Source organism: Ostrinia nubilalis, chromosome 12 (assembly GCF_963855985.1).
Source record: "Ostrinia nubilalis chromosome 12, ilOstNubi1.1, whole genome shotgun sequence".
NCBI classification, from domain to species: domain Eukaryota; kingdom Metazoa; phylum Arthropoda; class Insecta; order Lepidoptera; family Crambidae; genus Ostrinia; species Ostrinia nubilalis.
Window position 1 is genome coordinate 11116233 of NC_087099.1, and position 21789 is coordinate 11138021.

Below are 21789 nucleotides of genomic sequence, written 5' to 3' on the forward strand. Positions count from 1 at the left end.
AATTATAAATCAGTATTTTAACCTAGATTTTTGAAATAATTCAAATTCAAATCATTATTAACTAATATGAAAAAGGTGGCTGTAAAAAATCTTCTTACATTGGCGGCCGTTGATAAATTATTGAAGAGATCCCAGTCGGCGTGAGTGGCGCCCTCGTGGAACAGGTTCGGACAAGGAGGCTGGGCCTGTGGAAAACAAAATTTATAAGTAACAGAGTTTCTATGCAACATTAAATGGTATAAAAGTGTAATAACAACAAAAACCTTACATTAGAAATGGTATTGGAAGGGTTTGCATTTTCAGCAGCATAGCCGGGAGTAAATTGCGGAGCGCTCACGTTCTGTAAATAAAACAAAAAATCATTAAAAAAAATGAAACACAATTTTCAATCACGTCATGATTATTGCAAACTTGTAACAAATATTTTATTATATAAAATAAAGAACATACCTGGTACTGCTGTTCTATATCCGCTAGCAACTCATCTACTGAGCATGACATGATGTCGATAGAGCTCATTGTAAAAAGTTTATGGATTACTGGTGTTCGTTCACGTCAAAGCACTAGGCACGACTGATGCTCTGCTAAGCCCGACTTGAGCTTACAACGACCTTTAGGTCTTTCAGCAAACCCTTAATGACTCACCCTTTCTCTCAGCAGACCCGGTGACTCCAAACTTGCATTGTCTCTTATCGCCATTCAGGTAACCACTTAGTAATCGAGGGATTATAATATAATTAGCTAATTATTTCGTTTGTGTCCTTGTTATCTTATTGGGATGGCACCATACTAAAATACACTAGTCATCACAAAAATCGGCCATGTTTCAATATTTTGAATAAAATTTAATTATAATCGTATAAATATTTCCTAAACAACGTCTTCATGTTTCAAATTCAAATTCTTTATTGTCCATGTTGGTATACAAAGTTTTTACAAATGAGTAACCTAAATCATCAGTTTTTTTACATTTTTACAAAAAAAAAAAAGGAATCACCGTTGTTACCCTTCTTTATAATTCTGGGCTAATTTAATCCATATGACACTCATAAAATCAATAAAATAAGAATTTCCAATAACAATAAGTTACACTGTTGCAATCAGTACGTTACTAAACTGACGATTTACGAGTATACAGGGCCATAATAAAAAAAGAAAAGCTTCTTTTTATTTGACTTACGGTCATTACGGTGACATAAAACCAAAAGTGGAAAATTTGTCAGATTGGTCATAAATAAGTAGGTACGTACTATTTTATAGTTTTTGGCCGCCTAAGGCTGGGTCGCACCATCTTACTTTAACTTTAACAAACGTCAAAAATCTGTCAAACTCTATACATACAAAAACACCGGTTAATAGTTACGGTTAAAGTCAGATGGTGTAAGTCAGCTTAAGACTCGTTTGTGAATGTCATTACTTTTAAAAAAAAATATAACCGACTTCAAAAGCGTGAACACAAAAAAAAACTAAAAATTAAAAATTTTGATAATACCTATTCAACAAAAAATAATCGTTCAAATTGGTTCATAATCGGCGGAGATATTGCGTATAAAAAAGTTCATCCCCAATTTTCCACCCTTGGGGGTGAAATATTTTCTTCAAATTCGCATGAAACCACCCTTTTGATAATACCTATTCAACAAAACAATTATCGTTCAAATTGGTTTATAATCGGCGGAGATATTGCGTATAAAAAAGTTCATCCCCAATTTTCCACCCTTGGGGGTTGTTTTTTTAATTATTAAATTTAAATGGGACCACCCTTGAGGTATTACCTATACGCCGAAAAAAGATTTGTTCAAATCGGTTCATAATTGACGGAGTTATCGCGTAACAAACATAGAAAAAAAAAACATACGGGTCGAATTGAGAACCTCCTCCTTTTTTTGAAGTCGGTTGAAAAGGAATATTCACTGGCACATTCATCAATTCGGCACTAAGCAGTGAGCTTTTGAAAAATTTGCGAAGTTCATCTGCGTTAAGACTGATGAGAATTAAATGTCAAACATCATAATATCCAACGCTAGACAAAAACAAAACATACCTTGTAAACGCTCATCTTTGAAATCTGGCAGGGCAAAAAAAAAGAATGAGACATGAAATGTATAGGCTCCTTAAGAGCATTTGACGATGTATGTGTAAGTAGGTACTAATTTAATTAGTCTATAGGTACAAATAAAAATAATTTTGCTTTGATTTGATTTGAAATACTTGAGAGCAACAGTGTAAAAACAGGGTGGGTCAACTTTTTGTGATGACATTATTTGCTTCTAATATTGTTAGATAAACAATGTGAAAAAAATTGCCACTCACAAATTTTGACCAGAGATACAGCTTGATGATGGAAGTTATAACCATGAGTTCTTGAAAATACTTACAAGTTGCAGGCAAAAGTGACATTATATTTATGTATAAAAAGAATAATACATTACCAGTAAGGGAGGTATTTATCCCACCTACCACGGCAAGCGCCTTAGCTTATTTACAATCGCCCAATCATAAAGCCACAAGACAAGCTTTTTTGCTCGTGAGAACGTATTATCATTTTTTTAATCTTTTACAATATTGTTTTCATGAAAACACATTGTTGAAAACATAAACAAAGCTATTGTATCGGCGCCGCTTAGAAGGGATTATGGAAAATACAATGCTTACCTACTGGCAAATGGAGGCGCACCTAAAGAGATAAGAGACTATACCATTTTTGACTAACTTGTTATCAGCTTGGTAACTATTATTCTAAGGACAATAGAAAAACAAGTTTAGCACGAGCTACCAAAAAATGCAGCAAGACTTTTTATCGACTTTTTTATGTTGTGTAACTTTTGCAGCTATACATAGAAAATACTTTAAATAAATAAATAAATATCCTTGGACAATGGACATTTTACACTGCGCTTCTAGTCCCAAACTAAGCAAAGCTTGTACTATGGGTACTAGACAACGGATATAAACAAACATACTTAAATACTTTTTTTTGTAAATACATACTTAATTATGCATAGAAAACACCCAGTCCAATACAAACAAATATAATATTCATAATGTTTGTACTGTGCGGGAATCGAACCCGCTACAAATTTTCAATAAGTAAAAGTTATAAGTTCAAATCATTGTATCAATCAATGTATTTTGTTTTTGAAATGAATAAATGAAATGAAATGAAATTTCACCTATTATAAAAATCGAGTGAGTAGATGCTTAGAATAAAAAAAAATATATTTTTTTGCTTTTCCATTTTCTTTTCATTGAAAATAAGATGTTTTGAAGCTTTTGAATGCGTGTGGGTATTTTACGGTGTAGGTACCTTATTTATTTGGTGTGTGACTTGTTTCTATTTTGTATTTGAAGTTTTAAATGAAACAATAAAGTTACATCATACATGAATTTATTGCAATCAAGAATAATGTACATTGTACATTGTAGATACGTACGCAGCGCACAGTATCCTACTAGGACTCATCTATCTGTCTAACAATAACACTTAATTATAAAAGCAATACATAAACACTTACGGTCTTATTCATAATAAAATGCTAATATAGGTTTAAAACCTACATTAGCTAAAACGTTTGATAGGCTTAAAACACTCTTATAAACCTCTGATAAAAAACGTTATTCATAATCGTTTACAAACCTTTGATAGCTAAAACAGAGTTTAATATTTTCTTTCCACAGACTATACAAAAAGAATGAACGAAAACAGCTTTTTTGGTGATTTAACTTGATGGACCATGTAAAATCATAGACAAATCGCAGAAAAAAAAAACAAAAAATTGGCAGCTGTGACGTTTTACTTACTGACATTGACATTTGGCACGAAAATTTAATAAAGTTTTCGGTTTTTTCGATCAACTCCCAAGTTTTATCAAACTTTTATAAAACTTGGGATTGTATGTTCTGGATTCTGTACCTCTTACCCTGTACTCTGCAATAAGCTCTTACGACGACCCGGCTAGTTACATCGGATACTAATTATGTCCATGACGAAGGAGAACAGACCGCCTAAAAGGCAACGATCAGAAAACTGGTTGGAGGAAGATAAGGTAGTACTTATTTTTAGCCTGATAAAGTGCCTACTAATTTTTGTAGCATGGTTTTATTTATGTTTGACGCCTAGTGTTTGCTTTTCAGTATTTGCTGAAAGAGTTGGTGAAAGAAAGAGTAAATGCAATCGAAAATAAAAATACAGACACTAACACGAATAAACGGAAGGTTGCGGCTTGGGCTGATTTACAAACAACGTTGGTACATCTTTTGATTTCTGCCTTCAATATAAAATTTTGCCTTTACCTGTAATTCAAAATCCTGTCATTTCTTTTTCAGGTTTAATTCAATGTGCGCTGGTATGAACCGCTCCATTACCCAGTTAAAATCGCAATGGAGCCTCATAAAAATCAGTGCGAAGAAAGACAAGACCATTGCTAGGCAGGCTCAAATTAAAACTGGCGGTGGTCCACCATTATCAGTGCCTGACGATAGGGCTGATGATATAGCATCTTGGTTGCCCAATGAATTTGTAGTCGATGTTAACAGATTTGACTCGGACTCAAATAAAAGTGAATTAATTAACATTCAAGAGGAGGAATCAACTCAAAATACGCAAGATCAGGAATTGATAAATAATGAAGAAATCCAATATGAATTGGTGGTACTTGATGAAGAAATAGAAGATACACATGCTTGTACTACTAGAGGCATATTGGAAGATAAAGAAAATAAAAAAGTAGAGGCAAAAGAAAATAAAGCAAAACCTAATTTTAAAGCACCAGCAATCAAAAAAAAAAGGAAACTGTTAAACAAAGAAGGCTTAATTGATTTAAGCAAAGTTAGGATTTCCGAAATTGCAGAAACAGAATCAAAATGCCGGATTGAACTGCATGAAGTTCAAATGGAAAACGAACGGAAGAAAGGGAGAAACTTGGATCTTGAGCATCAATTATTACAGGAAAAACTTAAATATTACACTCACATTAATAAAGAATAATAAGTCTTTTGATGTTAAAGTTTTTCAAGTACTAACAGATTCTAAATAATAAGTTAGTTCCTCCCTTACTTCTGTTTGTTTTTAATTTGTATTTTATGCAGTTCCAATCCGCATTTTGATTGTGTTTCTGCAATATATTTAGACGGCTATGAATATGTTTACTAGTCATAACTTAATAAGAGTTTGAGATTACTATTAACTAGCTGTTGCCCACGACTCCGCCTGCGTAGACTACTATTTCTGTAACCTACAGGATCTGTGCATTTTTCCAGGATAAAAAGAAGCCTATATGTTATTCGAGACTATATAATCTATCTGTTTTAGCAATTTATTTGTTTATAAGAATTGAACTGTGATTTTTAGTAAGTAAGTTTAATAATTGTACTTAAATTAGTGATATAAAGTAAATACACATATGCCTAGTCACAAACATTCGCCTTTATAATAATAGTGTAAATTATGGTTATTTTGTTTTAAATGTAGAAGGTTGATAACCTCCGAATAGAAACGTTTATACTTAAGCAATTTCTTTGTTTTAAAGAATTGAACTGTGATTTTTAATAAGTAAGTTTGTTGAAACTAATTGTACTTAAATTAGTGATATAAAGTAATTTGTTTTGAATTTTTGCAGAATAATTGCTTTTTTAAAGAGAACTACAGGTTTTGTTTTTGTGATAGTAACAAATTGGACTGAAAATTGAAATACAGGTATTTTTCAATCAAATATTCTTTTTATTTTCATTAAGATGCCAGGAACAGTATCTGAAAAATTAAAATACAACATTTTCATGAACTCAAATGACATTACATAAAAGTAAATCGTTGGAATTTATCAAAATGTATTTTAGTACCATTCAAAAATGTTGATTTATAAAATTTTGTAGTATCAACTGCGACCTACGCCTCAACAATGAAGGTCGGTTGTCGTGAACACTGTTCTCCGTCGAAAGTTGCGGAGTTACAGGGACCTGCTCCATATGTTGTTCTGAAAAATATTATGAATTTGTCAACATTTTGTCATAAAGATTTGTATTCCTTATGTACAGTCAAATTGATAACATTTACCTAACAATGTGTCATTCATATCAATGGCTATATTATGTAATACAGCCAATGCTATGATCACAGCTTTTCCATTTTGGAGGCTTACTGGTAAGCCATGGAGTAGGCATTGGAACCGCTGCTTCCACACCCCAAAACACCTTTCAACAGTGTTCCTAGTTGAGATGTGAGCATTATTGTATGCTTCTTCTTCTGGACGACTAGGCCTTAAAATAGGTGTAAATAGATATGGCAGAAGAGGGTAGCCCGAATCGCCAATAAGGCGTCCTCTAAACTGCCTATCCTCAAATCGTTGTTTTATATTGCTCTCCATAAAAATTCGACTGTCATGTGTACTGCCTCGCCATCTAGCCACTATATCCATTATTTTGAGGTCAGCATCACAGACAACCTAAAATAAAAAAAACAGTATCCTGTAGGTAATCCATCCAATAATATAGTGTTGAATGTTGCTAAAATTTAGATCATACAAAGTAAAAATTATAGACATTATTAAAACAAATCTTTCTCTGTTGTAAACTGTATAAAATCAAAATATATTTTACCTGAACATTCAGGGAATAATAGCCTTTTCTATTAATATAGTACTGGGCCATGTCACCTCCGGTTTTTTTAATTTTAATGTGGGTGCAATCTATGGCTCCTATCACCCCAGGAAAATTTTTAATTGCTCTAAATTTGGCACTAATTCTTTCCTGCTCTCCTATAGTGATAGGCATTTTGATGAAGGAATTTGCCTTATTCGCGATTGCATGCGCGACTCTGGCGCATATCCGGCTCACTGTCGGCTGACTTAGGCCATGGAGGTCACCAGCATCATCTTGTACCTGAAAATGTATGAAAATAATTATAGCAGCCACGACAAAGGGATAAAATAAAACACTTTTTTGTGCTTACCTCACGACGTCCCCAACATCTTATGGCCACTAAAACTTGCAGTTCAGGACACGTGCCACCACCTCTAGCGCTCTGAACCAGATCATCTTCCACCAAATCTATGATGGTGCGCACTGTGTCCTTATTGAACCTATATTTTATTTTAAAATTTAGGTCCCGCAAATCGAATGGGTTGCTTCGTTGGCGGTAGAGCTTTCTACGTCGCGCTGGGTCGGCATTATTGGCTAAATGCACAATTGCATTTATAGCATTCATTTTCACAAGCAAGGATCACAGCAAGGATATTTTGAATAAATAAACCAACGAAGTGACATTCATATGAAATGACATTTATAAAAGTTAGGTTAAAATAGGTTTATTAGAGCTTTAAACAAGGCCCGAGCTCTCGATAACTTATCACACAGTTATAAGAGGATTTTAGCGCTAAATGACGATTATGAATAACAATTTTTATCAAACGTTTTATAAACCTCTAATAAGCATTTGATAAAATGTGAAAAATGATTATGAATAAGACCGTTAATTTTTAAACGATATAAAACTAACTAACCTAAGAATGTACAGTATTTACAACTATTTACAATATAAACGACACACCAGAATTAATAAATAGAAATACACATAAAACACAGACAAATATTAAAAAAATACCTTAAAATTTACTATGTACATCAAACAATCTTTGCAAAGATTGCTTGGGATCAATTGGTTCCGTTTGCCAATCATACTGCAGGCAACTCGAACTATTTGACGCGCCAACCTCTGGTGGAGAGATCGGCTCGTAAAAGTCCGAGTCGCTGTCGGTAAGGTCGACAAACGGCACAGGCTTTTGAGACTCGGACAAGGTGGACAAGTCCAGATCTTTTGGCAGGCACTTGTCGATCGCGCTGACCAGCTCGCTTATTGCCAGCTGGTCAAGTGTTACCATCCCATCTTGGGTGCCCTTTCAGACGCATAACATTTTTCATCATAATTTAGTTTGGCATAACAGTATTTGCATAAAGTTTTTTCGCATAAACTTTGATATGCATAGTTTTCTAAATGCATAATGGTTTCTTAGGCATAATAATAACTTTCTCTAATTTTCAATCCCATAATTTAAATAATCATAAATGTAAAGAACATAATTTTTATATTCCTAAAGTTTGTTTTTAATAAAATACGATAAACATAATGTAATTATTTATAAAATTTAAAGTCATAAATATTGTCTATAAGAGCAACCAACATTGAAGAGTAAATTATTATGTATTTGTGATGTTGCGAACGATCCTCCTTCCACCTTTATACTCTTTCGGCCTGTAGATTTGTAAAAAGTAAATTCTTTTTGTCATTGTCATTTTTGTTCTTAATTTTTGACCTGTCTCTTAGAAAACTTAAGCTCGTGAAAATACATTCTGTTTGATCTCAAATCCCTCTTATCTATTATAACGCACATATTATACAGTCCACATTTCTTTTACAACATTAAGCTTGCCTGGTCTGGAATTATGTAGATCCCGACTGGCCGTGGTCTCTTCCACGTGGTACTAGTCTGCCCTATACTAGAGTGTAATTTAAAAGCCGGAGGCGCGGAGGGAGTGCGGTCCTCGCTCGCTGTAACATATATCCGGCAGCCGTGCGAGCTGGAGCGGCTGAGGCTGGTCGCCGAAGGCGACCAGCAAGCCGAAGCTGCGGAAGCGAGCATGGCATGCCGGGTATATGTTACGCCAGAGCGGAAGGACCGCACTTCCCGCAGCGCCGGAGATAAGGCAATCCTAATGCTTGCTTGCTTGCAGCTTGCTTGTTTGCATGCTTGCTTGCTTGCATCCTTACTTGCATGCATGCTTCCTTGCTGCTTGCTTGCATGCTTGCTTGCTTGCATCCTTGCTTGCATGCTTGCTGCTTGATTGCATGCTTGCTGCTTGCTTGCATGCTTGCTGCTTGCTTGCATGCTTGCTGCTTGCTTGCATGCTTGTTTGCATGCATGCTTGTCTATTTATATTTGTTAACATTATGGTATTTTGTATATTATGAATGGTAATATTTATGGCATTGGTCTAGATGCCAATAAATGTTATGCCTAGAAATCGTTATTAAAAAAACGAGAATACAGAAAAAATATATACTAAAATAGTATTATTATAAAAGTGGTTATGGCAAAAAAAATATGCCTTATCATTTATTCTGTATGAACGTTATGCGAAATGATGAGTATGCCAAAAAACTTTATGCACTCACAAATTATGACAATATTTTTTATGCAACCGAATATGGACCCTCCCATCTTCGCCCGCACGTCCCATGAGCCACTCCGTGTGGGCGAAGATGTTGTCTTTTGGAGCTGGTTCCAATGCCACCTCCTCCGTTTCTTTCTTGAAACGCAGGCGGCGGTTTTGGAACCAGACCTTAATAGCCTGCTCATTGACCCCCAGCCGCTGCTCCAGCGCGCACCGCTCCTCCTTGGTCACGAACTGCTGCGCCTGGAACAGCTGTTCCAGCGCCATGGCCTGCTCGGTGGAGAACGCGGTGCGTTTGCGTTTGCGAGTCACCAGAGGCTTAAGACCATCTGCCGAAGGAACAACTGAAAAGAATATTAAAATCAGTTTAGTTGGTTATTTGTACACAAGTGTTGCGAAACAATCAATCACACTTTTATGCAAAAAAAAAGTAAAACACTTTTATTTTGAAACTTACATGTAATTTGGGCGACATGCTGCTTTGGAGGCAAAGCAGGCCCCAAACCTGGCGCCGCCGATGGCGCAGAGAAGTCTGGAGTCTGAAACAACACAAATTATAAATCAGTATTTTATCCTAGATTTTTGAAATAATTCAAATTCAAATCATATTAACTAATATGAAAAAGGTGGCTGTAAAAAATCTTCTTACATTGGCGGCCGTTGATAAATTATTGAAGAGATCCCAGTCGGAGTGAGTGGCGCCCTCGTGGAACAGGTTCGGACAAGGAGGCTGGGCCTGTGGAAAACAAAATTTATAAGTAACAGAGTTTCTATGCAACATTAAATGGTATAAAAGTGTAATAACAACAAAAACCTTACATTAGAAATGGTATTGGAAGGGCTTGCATTTTCAGCAGCATAGCCGGGAGTAAATTGCGGAGCGCTCACGTTCTGTAAATAAAACAAAAAATCATTAAAAAAATGAAACACAATTTTCAATCACGCCATGATTATTGCAAACTTGTAACAAATATTTTATTATATAAAATAAAGAACATACCTGGTACTGCTGTTCTATATCCGCTAGCAACTCATCTACTGAGCATGACATGATGTCGATAGAGCTCATTGTAAAAAGTTTATGGATTACTGGTGTTCGTTCACGTCAAAGCACTAGGCACGACTGATGCTCTGCTAAGCCCGACTTGAGCTTACAACGACCTTTAGGTCTTTCAGCAAACCCTTAATGACTCACCCTTTCTCTCAGCAGACCCGGTGACTCCAAACTTGCATTGTCTCTTATCGCCATTCAGGTAACCACTTAGTAATCGAGGGATTATAATTAGCTAATTATTTCGTTTGTGTCCTTGTTATCTTATTGGGATGGCACCATACTAAAATACACTAGTCATCACAAAAATCGGCCATGTTTCAATATTTTGAATAAAATTTAATTATAATCGTATAAATATTTCCTAAACAACGTCTTCATGTTTCAAATTCAAATTCTTTATTGTCCATGTTGGTATACAAAGTTTTTACAAATGAGTAACCTAAATCATCAGTTTTTTTACATTTTTACAAAAAAAAAAATAAGGAATCTCCGTTGTTACCCTTCTTTATAATTCTGGGCTAATTTAATCCATATGACACTCATAAAATCAATAAAATAAGAATCTCCAATAACAATAAGTTACACTGTTGCAATCAGTACGTTACTAAACTGACGGTTTACGAGTATGGGGCCGTCCATAAATTACGTCATCGATTTTTTCAGATTTTAGACCCCCCCCCCTACAATCATCCTAGCGTCATTTCTTAATGACCCCCCCCCCCTTCTCCCAAAATTGACGTCATTACCAGTTTGACAAAATTAAAACACTTGTAGAATCAACTTTTTTTTTTTTTAATAGATAGTGATTCTTAAGGAAGGTTTATATGTATAATACACGTAAGTACCACGGGCGAAGCCGGGGCGGGCAGCTAGTATTATATGTAATCAGTAGCGGCAGAAGGGGGGGGGGGCGGTGGGGGCGGTCCGCCTCGGGTGCCAAGCATCAGGGGGTGGCACAAGTCGCGCAGATTAGTACTCACTGCCACATCTGCATGGCAAATCTGCGGTTTATGTCATGATACGGGGGGTGGGGGGTGCGATTGTCTTTCAATCGGTAGGAAACCCTAAAAATCCTGGGGGGGTACCAGGGGGTGCCATAGGACTTGTGACGGGGGGGGGGGGGGGTAGCCCCGGGTGCCAACCCATGCTACGCCGCCACTGTATGTAATATTATTGTTAGAGTATTTTATCTGTAGTTATTATTTGTGTACATCTATGTTGCATTAGGTATGTATGTTTATTATGAGTTTTTTTTAGTATTGTACGCGCCTCAGCCGCCTCTCACATTTGCAGTCTCACTTACTAGGTGTGCTGGAAGAAATTTCTTTTTAGAAATAATCTTTTTGTAGGTGAACAATAAACTATAAATAAATAAATAAGAATGACGTCAATTTCGAAACACCCCCCCCCCCCCCCTATCTATCATTTACCGTCATCCGCAGACCAACCCCCCCCCCTAATTTAGAATGACGTAATATATGGACGGCCCCTATACAGGGCCAAAAGGAATATTCACTGGCACATTCATCAATTCGGCACTAAGCAGTGAGCTTTTAAAAAGTTTGCGAAGTTCATCTGCGTTAAGACTGATGAGAATTAAATGTCAAACATCATAATATCCAACGCTAGACAAAAACAAAACATACCTTGTAAACGCTCATCTTTGAAATCTGGCAGGGCAAAAAAAAAGAATGAGACATGAAATGTATAGGCTCCTTAAGAGCATTTGACGATGTATGTGTAAGTAGGTACTAATTTAAGGGGAATTATAAAACGAGCGACTAAAAAAAAACTTTGCGACTGATGATGGCATACTGTTTTAATACCTTGAGCGGTATGAATTTGAGTAAGCGAAAAATTAACCAAACTAACGACGAATATTGATCAATAATAAAATCCAGAACGAACTTACAAAATGTGGGTTTTGATTATTACATTTCAGACATAAAAATACTATCCGGGCGACTAAATTACTAAGTGAGCGACTAGAAATACAGAGAGGGCAACTTTAATATGAAGATACATTAGATTTTTCTAATTGAGGTTTTACTGAACGAACTACAAAAAAGTTAATTCTAAGCAAAGTTTTGTGAGCTGCTTTATTAATGATTATTGGTTACTGATATTATATTTGAGGTCTCATGTTTTTTATTTTGATACGCTTTATTAATGAAAACTACAGATTGTTACAGCGCGCGAATTCGAATGGGGGCGGGGCGACTGTCCCGAATTTTTAACAAAATATGTATGCAAACACGTTTTGGGTCTAGCAATTCGGCTCAAACTAACAACACCGCCACTGGAAGCAAAACTGATACCTATTGGACAAAAAAGAAAACGAGGCCGACCCGCTAAGTCCAAGCCAGCACTTATCATACAGTGACGATGAGTAGGTAGAGCTCCTCAATCCTCATAGGTACCAATCAATGAACCTTATTAATAAGATTACTTTTTTTTTGGGTTGACAGAAGCGACTTATTTTATTTTGTTTTTGTTGATTCGATTTAAGAAAATACAAATTTATTTCATTTTTCGTAATACATTGTTTCATTTGATTACCTACCCTTAAATTTTAATGATTTATTTTTTTCGCTACCAGAATAGTGTTCCGTCAAATATTTATTTCATAAGATCATTTTTTATTTAAATGTGGGCTCATAATACGCTGCTCATAATAGTATTTTTCAAAGTAGTTTTTGCATTCGAAACACTTCATTAAAGTTAAAAATACCGCTCAGTATAAAAAAAGCATTTGCCAAATATTGAAAAAAATGCAGGACCTAACGTTGACACTCAATCAAATATTAGGTCGCTCAAATATTATGAAGCTTCTCATTTTGTATTTTAAGGAACTCAATTTTTTTTTGTAAGTTGCTGTTCTTTTGATTTTTCGTCACTCGCACTCAGTCGCTCACTTAGTAATTCTTTAGCCCACATTAATTATTTTTGACACTTACAACATAAATTTACAGTCGCTCGTTTAAATACTACCCCTAATTTAATTAGTCTATAGGTACAAATAAAAATAATTTTGCTTTGATTTGATTTGATTTGAAATACTTGAGAGCAACAGTGTAAAAACAGGGTGGGTCAACTTTTTGTGATGACATTATTTGCTTCTAATATTGTTAGATAAAGAAACAATGTGAAAAAAATTGCCACTCACAAATTTTGACCAGAGATACAGCTTGATGATGGAAGTTATAACCATGAGTTCTTGAAAATACTTACAAGTTGCAGGCAAAAGTGACATTATATTTATGTATGTATAAAAAGAATAAATAAATAAATAATAAATAATAAATAAATCTTTGGACAATTTCACACAGCGCCAGCTAGCCCCAAAGTAAGCAACTTAATGCTTGTGTTATGGGTGCTAGCTTGACGGATACACTACTTATATACTTTTTTTTTTAAATACATACATATTATACATAGTAACACCCAGACCCGTCACAGAAATTAAAATTCATCATTTCAATTTCTGCCTGGCCGGGAATCGAACCCGGGACCTCTCGGCATAGTAGTCCGTTCTGAACCACTACACCAAACGGCCGACAAAACCGAATAATACATTACCAGTAAGGGAGGTATTTATCCCACCTACCACGGCAAGCGCCTTAGCTTATTTACAATCGCCCAATCATAAAGCCACAAGACAAGCTTTTTTGCTCGTGAGAACGTATTATCATTTTTTTAATCTTTTACAATATTGTTTTCATGTAAACACATTGTTGAAAACATAAACAAAGCTATTGTATCGCCACTTAGAAGGGATTATGGAAAATACAATGCTTACCTACTGGCAAATGGAGGCGCACCTAAAGAGATAAGAGACTATACCATTTTTGACTAACTTGTTATCAGCTTGGTAACTATTATTCTAAGGACAATAGAAAAACAAGTTTAGCACGAGCTACCAAAAAATGCAGCAAGACTTTTTATCGACTTTTTTATGTTGTGTAACTTTTGCACCTATACATAGAAAATACTTTAAATAAATAAATAAATATCCTTGGACATTTTACACTGCGCTTCTAGTCCCAAACTAAGCAAAGCTTGTACTATGGGTACTAGACAACGGATATAAACAAACATACTTAAATACTTTTTTTTGTAAATACATACTTAATTATGCATAGAAAACACCCAGTCCAATACAAACAAATATATTCATAATGTTTGTACTGTGCGGGAATCGAACCCGCTACAAATTTTCAATAAGTAAAAGTTATAAGTTCAAAATCATTGTATCAATCAATGTGTTTTGTTTTTGAAATGAATAAATGAAATGAAATGAAATTTCACCTATTATAAAAATCGAGTAAGTAGATGCTTAGAATAAAAAAAAAAATTTTTTTGCTTTTCCATTTTCTTTTCATTGAAAATAAGATGTTTTGAAGCTTTTGAATGCGTGTGGGTATTTTACGGTGTAGGTACCTTATTTATTTGGTGTGTGACTTGTTTCTATTTTGTATTTGAAGTTTTAAATGAAACAATAAAGTTACATCATACATGAATTTATTGCAATCAAGTATAATGTACATTGTACATTGTAGATACGTACGCATCGCGCAGTATCCTACTAGGACTCATCTATCTGTCTAACAATAACACTTAATTATAAAAGCAATACATAAACACTTAATTTTTAAACGATATAAAACTAACTAACCTAAGAATGTACAGTATTTACAACTATTTACAATATAAACGAAACACCAGAATTAATAAATAGAAATACACATAAAACACAGACAAATATTTAAAAAATATCCTAAAATTTACTATGTACATCAAACAATCTTTGCAAAGATTGCTTGGGATCAATTGGTTCCGTTTGCCAATCATACTGCAGGCAACTCGAACTATTTGACGCGCCAACCTCTGGTGGAGAGATCGGCTCGTAAAAGTCCGAGTCGCTGTCGGTAAGGTCGACAAACGGCACAGGCTTTTGAGACTCGGACAAGGTGGACAAGTCCAGATCTTTTGGCAGGCACTTGTCGATCGCGCTGACCAGCTCGCTTATTGCCAGCTGGTCAAGTGTTACCATCCCATCTTCGCCCGCACGTCCCATGAGCCACTCCGTGTGGGCGAAGATGTTGTCTTTTGGAGCTGGTTCCAATGCCACCTCCTCCGTTTCTTTCTTGAAACGCAGGCGGCGGTTTTGGAACCAGACCTTAATAGCCTGCTCATTGACCCCCAGCCGCTGCTCCAGCGCGCACCGCTCCTCCTTGGTCACGAACTGCTGCGCCTGGAACAGCTGTTCCAGCGCCATGGCCTGCTCGGTGGAGAACGCGGTGCGTTTGCGTTTGCGAGTCACCAGAGGCTTAAGACCATCAGCCGAAGGAACAACTGAAAAGAATATTAAAATCAGTTTAGTTGGTTATTTGTACACAAGTGTTGCGAAACAATCAATCACACTTTTATGCAAAAAAAAAGTAAAACACTTTTATTTTGAAACTTACATGTAATTTGGGCGACATGCTGCTTTGGAGGCAAAGCAGGCCCCAAACCTGGCGCCGCCGATGGCGCAGAGAAGTCTGGAGTCTGAAACAACACAAATTATAAATCAGTATTTTATCCTAGATTTTTGAAATAATTCAAATTCAAATCATATTAACTAATATGAAAAAGGTGGCTGTAAAAAATCTTCTTACATTGGCGGCCGTTGATAAATTATTGAAGAGATCCCAGTCGGAGTGAGTGGCGCCCTCGTGGAACAGGTTCGGACAAGGAGGCTGGGCCTGTGGAAAACAAAATTTATAAGTAACAGAGTTTCTATGCAACATTAAATGGTATAAAAGTGTAATAACAACAAAAACCTTACATTAGAAATGGTATTGGAAGGGCTTGCATTTTCAGCAGCATAGCCGGGAGTAAATTGCGGAGCGCTCACGTTCTGTAAATAAAACAAAAAATCATTAAAAAAATGAAACACAATTTTCAATCACGCCATGATTATTGCAAACTTGTAACAAATATTTTATTATATAAAATAAATAACATACCTGGTACTGCTGTTCTATATCCGCTAGCAACTCATCTACTGAGCATGACATGATGTCGATAGAGCTCATTGTAAAAAGTTTATGGATTACTGGTGTTCGTTCACGTCAAAGCACTAGGCACGACTGATGCTCTGCTAAGCCCGACTTGAGCTTACAACGACCTTTAGGTCTTTCAGCAAACCCTTAATGACTCACCCTTTCTCTCAGCAGACCCGGTGACTCCAAACTTGCATTGTCTCTTATCGCCATTCAGGTAACCACTTAGTAATCGAGGGATTATAATATAATTAGCTAATTATTTCGTTTGTGTCCTTGTTATCTTATTGGGATGGCACCATACTAAAATACACTAGTCATCACAAAAATCGGCCATGTTTCAATATTTTGAATAAAATTTAATTATAATCGTATAAATATTTCCTAAACAACGTCTTCATGTTTCAAATTCAAATTCTTTATTGTCCATGTTGGTATACAAAGTTTTTACAAATGAGTAACCTAAATCATCAGTTTTTTTACATTTTTACAAAAAAAAAAAAAGGAATCTCCGTTGTTACCCTTCTTTATAATTCTGGGCTAATTTAATCCATATGACACTCATAAAATCAATAAAATAAGAATCTCCAATAACAATAAGTTACACTGTTGCAATCAGTACGTTACTAAACTGACGATTTACGAGTATACAGGGCCAAAAGGAATATTCACTGGCACATTCATCAATTCGGCACTAAGCAGTGAGCTTTTAAAAAGTTTGCGAAGTTCATCTGCGTTAAGACTGATGAGAATTAAATGTCAAACATCATAATATCCAACGCTAGACAAAAACAAAACATACCTTGTAAACGCTCATCTTTGAAATCTGGCAGGGCAAAAAAAAAGAATGAGACATGAAATGTATAGGCTCCTTAAGAGCATTTGACGATGTATGTGTAAGTAGGTACTAATTTAATTAGTCTATAGGTACAAATAAAAATAATTTTGCTTTGATTTGATTTGATTTGAAATACTTGTGAGCAACAGTGTAAAAACAGGGTGGGTCAACTTTTTGTGATGACATTATTTGATTCTAATATTGTTAGATAAAGAAACAATGTGAAAAAAATTGCCACTCACAAATTTTGACCAGAGATACAGCTTGATGATGGAAGTTATAACCATGAGTTCTTGAAAATACTTACAAGTTGCAGGCAAAAGTGACATTATACTTCGTATCTCTCCCGAAGATGATTATGTTTTACATGCAGCAGTACCTGGGATGATGCCGTCCTTATCACACTTTTAGAGAATATTTATTTAAAAATATAAGTTTTAAATATAATAAAGTACGTGTTTTGACTCCTCAGCACCGTAGTACATTCCGCGGTCCGCCATATTTCTTGTCATTACTTGTGTTGGTGTTCGTCCGACTCACACGTACTTTTTCAATAAAAATAACTTAGCGTAAAAATGGGTAAAAGGAAACGATCAAGTAATGGTGATAATAGTGATATGGTGAAAAGTTTGTTAAGAAACCTCGTATGTACATAGACAACGACAAATTATAGTTTTATCTGATGATGATGAACCAGAAAAAACATCGTTGTCTCCATCGTGCAGTCACTGCAGATTTGCAGACATACATACATACATATTTAAAACATTCTGGTTAGTTGTGAATCGTGTATTTTGAAATTGTTATGAAATAATGTGAATAATTTCTATTTTTTGTATTAAAAATGAATATTTTCAACTACCCTCCGTGGTAATACTTTGTGTCCCGACTTAATCGTGTGTGGATACTAAACTACACGTACAAAAATCGTGTTATACAAAATACATAAACATCCAGACGTAAATCGTGTGTGGATGATTTATTGCTTATCCCGGCGTATATCGTGTGTGGATACTAAACTACACGTACAAAAATCGTGTTATACAAAATACATAAACATCCCGACGTATATCGTGTGTGGATGCTTTATTGCTTATCCCGGCGTATATCGTGTGTGGATACTAAATTACACGTACAAAAATCGTGTTATACAAAATACATAAACATCCCGACGTAAATCGTGTGTGGATGATTTATTGCTTATCCCGGCGTATATCGTGTGTGGATACTAAACTACACGTACAAAAATCGTGTTATACAAAATACATAAACATCCCGACGTATATCGTGTGTGGATGCTTTATTGCCTTTGAGCGTATTAATTATCCCGGCATATATCGTGTGTGGATAAGACATTTTTAAACTGATTGCATTTTGCTTTGATTATTTTCCTAACGTATTATCATATAACGTGAGTAGACGTATCAACACGTCGTAAAATAGTATAACATAATTATAAATATAATAATATACAATATACATGGGGTATTTATAATTTGTTACCCTATCAAATACAAAAATCTTTATTGTGAAGTATTACTAAACGGCCATTCTCAGATGAGCTAGTTTTTGCGTGTCCGGGCTGTTAAATCGTTAAAAATGGCAAATTAGAGACATGCAATTATTTTTATATGTTACTTAACAACCCCATCCAGTTGTGCATTAAATCATAGGCCTCTATTTTAAGTATTTGTGACTTAATTAATTTCATGAACCTCTGTTCTCTAATTACCGTTACGCGTCCGCACACCGACTTAATGTTAAAACTTGGCTGTAATTTTTATGTCGTATAGATTTGGTTTACTCCATTCAACATTTTAAAGAGTACAAAAGATTGTCTTACGCATAGCAAAATATCTATTCAATAGAACCATTATGTAAATAATTAGAATTAAAAAACTGCTTGTCCGAGCGAAAGTCCTAATTCCCGTGACGTTTTCTGTTTTGGGGCACACAAGCCTAAATAATAATATTTGACACATCATTTACGCGCGCGGCGCGAGCCCTTAGTTAGTTCTAAGACCTGTTAGCAAGTAGACGTCTATTGCGTTGGCGTACCGTCAATGAATTGCGTAAGGAGTATAATTACCATATCTTTGGTTTTCAATTTTTCTATTTACCATGTCCTTATTTTTATACTCGATTTTTGAAGGCAGATCCACGTTGTTAATTTAAATAGATTCAGTACTTTGGCCTTCATACGTTGTAGTAAGACAGTATTTGCATACGCTGAAGATTTTGGAGATTTTGAAGAAAAACTATCGTTTTATAATTTCCATGTACTAATTACCGTATATTTATAATCACCGTTGTATGAAATTATTACCTACAAATTGCACTCACGATTGAATAAGTATGATGATAAAATATGAAATATACCAAGACTTTCGCATAACAACTGTACGGACTTTTCTTCCAATCTGACAATCAAAATTTTAAAAAACTTTCGTTAGAGTAACCTCGAAATAGATTCGATTTCATGACAAATGTTCAGCTTCAGTTGCTGCATGGTTGTTGGATTTAAGAGTATACTTTAACCCCTAAGGTGACCCCACAAAAAGAAGTTACCTGGAGTGAAATCGGGGCTTTCTGATGGCCAGGAGATGTCACCCCTGCATGAAACATGTCTCGTACCAAATATTTATTTTTACTATTAGTATAATTGATATGAACATCTTAAATCATTAATTAATTCTAATATAATACCGTTAACATCTATCCATAATACCTTTGCCCTAAGAAGATGAGATTTTCCAACAGTAACACTTACCTGGCGTGATCACATTAAGAACAAAAGAGAACAAATCAATAGACAATGGGACTTTTCAAGGCAAGAGTGTATAGGCACTTTGTACCATCATAAACTGCATCCTACCTGCTTTGTTATGCATAGAAAAAACTTCGTGATATGCAATGGGTACTGGACAGAAGAAGCTTGGAGAACAAACTAATACAAATGGATCCTAAAACCCATGTAGACATGGCATCGACTTAGCCTCGCAAATGTAGAAATACTTTAACGTTTTCAAAATAAACTTTTAAAAATCTTGAGCTGTGCATCTTAGTTTACAAAGTCCACTGAAGTGATACCAAACGTTAAAGAGGGTGTGGAAAATCCTGTAAAGCTTACAACCAAAGACTAGACCTTCATGCAATCTATTTGCTGCATCCCTTCTAAATTCTATGAATTCTGCATTTAGGCTCAGGAGAAAGCGAATAGCATCAATCTGAAAACTTATTGTAAAAGAATCGAGGTGACAAATCATGGGATATGCTGAGCTGGAACTGTCATTATTACAAATTCAATTTAATCTGATAATGGGTGATGGCTGATCGCAGATAGATTAAAAAGAGGAAAAATCACTTAAATCATTAATTAATTTTTCGATATATGCATATCCGAAAAATCAAATTTGTGAGATCTCCTAATCCATTATCTGTACGTTAAATCGTTTGTACCACATTGAAATCAAATAAATGATGATTAAGATTCTGATGAAAAAATGTGACACGTAGCCCCTTCTGGCCGAAACTAAGTGTTCCTGTTATAGCTTCGATTATTGCAGTATACTGAAAATATCTTGATACAATAAATAATAGAAATGAGTGTTTTCCTTTTTTCAAAGGGTTATTAAGTGTACCTACAGCGTTTTTTATGACGCTATATATTTATATACAAATTTATCAATGCAAGATATTGTTTTTTGCTATTTTACATATTTTTTCTAATTACCGTTAGATTAAGTATTAGCCTCATCTAATTACCGTGACCATAAAATTTTTGGGTCTCATTTACGCGAAAACCGCTTGGAATAATTTGACGCCTTAACGATTGTTAAATTCGTACTTTTCATGTGTTTCATATTTAAATGCGTTTAAGTCAATTAAGCCAAATTTCAAAAATGATATGGTAATTAGGCTGAGAACGCCTAATCGTGAGAATGACCGTAAAATAGCATACAATAATTACCTACATCAGACGAAAATACCGGGTATTTTTCAAGACAAAGCCTTTCAAAGACTTTCACAATGATCTAGCAACAGGTTGGAAAATATTGATTAATGGATTACCTACCTGCAAATAAAAAAGACTTGATGAAACATTATTTACTTGCTAAAAATTGCGCATAATAATTACTTCAACAAAGGCAGCAATACAACTGAACATCTGATTCTGCTTCTGTTTCCTTATTGCAACTGATTTCACCGAGCCTTCAATATGATTTGATGACCTAGCTATGTCACAAATGGAATAATATTCCGTAAGGAATTATGAAAACTTTGAGCGATGCTGGCGGTTACTTTGTGACACTCATTAGAGAATCACTGTCAAGAAGATACGACAACACACGACACGATACGACAATACAAAAAAAAAAAAAAAAAAAAAAAACAGATATCATAAAAGATTTATCAAAACGAATCTCTTGTTTGGTTCAGATTTATCAGACCACTCGAAATCATCTATGACTAATATAATTCAGTAATACCAGCCCAGCACGTCTACAACTCATCAGACTTTAAACGCAAGGGGGGCATTGTGAGCGGCAGCCGCTGAGCAGTGAGTGAACCCCGGCCAGCCCAGCAGCCGCCGGCTCCGCCGCCGCCGCCTGCGCCGCGGGGCCGTCTCCGGTTAACCCGAGACCCAACTATCATCAACCGAATCGGAGATGATAATTTTATTC

General features: G+C 35.3%; 3 protein-coding genes and 1 long non-coding RNA gene across 4 annotated transcripts; 1 reads left to right on the top strand and 3 right to left on the bottom strand.

Annotated features, from left to right (window-relative positions):
• Positions 1-3516: 3516 nt before the first annotated feature.
• Positions 3517-5518, top strand: LOC135076541 (uncharacterized). Its single transcript, XR_010258295.1, has 3 exons — positions 3517-4046; positions 4121-4244; positions 4327-5518. It is a non-coding gene; the product is annotated as an uncharacterized LOC135076541 (long non-coding RNA).
• Positions 5519-5715: 197 nt separating this feature from the next.
• On the bottom strand, positions 5716-7463 carry LOC135076540 (putative nuclease HARBI1). Its single transcript, XM_063970987.1, has 5 exons — positions 6947-7463; positions 6595-6876; positions 6053-6440; positions 5839-5972; positions 5716-5749 (listed from the first exon to the last, which is right to left on the bottom strand). Exons 1-4 carry the CDS (start codon positions 7199-7201, stop codon positions 5842-5844), a joined length of 1056 nt encoding a protein of 351 aa, XP_063827057.1. The 5' UTR covers positions 7202-7463; the 3' UTR covers positions 5716-5749; positions 5839-5841.
• Positions 7464-7598: 135 nt separating this feature from the next.
• Positions 7599-10216, bottom strand: LOC135076686 (homeobox protein MSX-2-like). Its single transcript, XM_063971106.1, has 6 exons — positions 10166-10216; positions 9985-10056; positions 9815-9901; positions 9623-9704; positions 9205-9509; positions 7599-7889 (listed from the first exon to the last, which is right to left on the bottom strand). The coding sequence occupies exons 1-6, from the start codon at positions 10214-10216 to the stop codon at positions 7599-7601; spliced, it is 888 nt and encodes a 295-aa protein (XP_063827176.1).
• Positions 10217-14996: 4780 nt separating this feature from the next.
• On the bottom strand, positions 14997-16281 carry LOC135076687 (homeobox protein MSX-2-like). Its single transcript, XM_063971107.1, has 5 exons — positions 16231-16281; positions 16050-16121; positions 15880-15966; positions 15688-15769; positions 14997-15574 (listed from the first exon to the last, which is right to left on the bottom strand). The coding sequence occupies exons 1-5, from the start codon at positions 16279-16281 to the stop codon at positions 14997-14999; spliced, it is 870 nt and encodes a 289-aa protein (XP_063827177.1).
• Between the last annotated feature and the right edge of the window lie 5508 nt (positions 16282-21789).

Bases quoted from the DNA above. Each gene is read 5' to 3' on its own strand.
- LOC135076686 (XM_063971106.1), bottom strand. From the start codon at position 10,216: ATGTCATGCTCAGTAGATGAGTTGCTAGCGGATATAGAACAGCAGTAC. The intron at 9,705-9,814 runs GTAAGAAGATTT...GTGTTGTTTCAG, and splicing joins ATTTATCAACGGCCGCCAAT to ACTCCAGACTTCTCTGCGCC. The intron at 7,890-9,204 runs GTCCATATTCGG...TGCGTCTGAAAG, and splicing joins GTGCGGGCGAAGATGGGAGG to GGCACCCAAGATGGGATGGT.
- LOC135076687 (XM_063971107.1), bottom strand. From the start codon at position 16,281: ATGTCATGCTCAGTAGATGAGTTGCTAGCGGATATAGAACAGCAGTAC. The intron at 15,770-15,879 runs GTAAGAAGATTT...GTGTTGTTTCAG, and splicing joins ATTTATCAACGGCCGCCAAT to ACTCCAGACTTCTCTGCGCC. The intron at 15,575-15,687 runs GTAAGTTTCAAA...TATTCTTTTCAG, and splicing joins GCATGTCGCCCAAATTACAT to TTGTTCCTTCGGCTGATGGT.
- LOC135076540 (XM_063970987.1), bottom strand. From the start codon at position 7,201: ATGAATGCTATAAATGCAATTGTGCATTTAGCCAATAATGCCGACCCA. The intron at 6,877-6,946 runs GTAAGCACAAAA...ATACATTTTCAG, and splicing joins GATGTTGGGGACGTCGTGAG to GTACAAGATGATGCTGGTGA. The intron at 5,973-6,052 runs GTAAATGTTATC...AATATTTTTCAG, and splicing joins TATGAATGACACATTGTTAG to AACAACATATGGAGCAGGTC.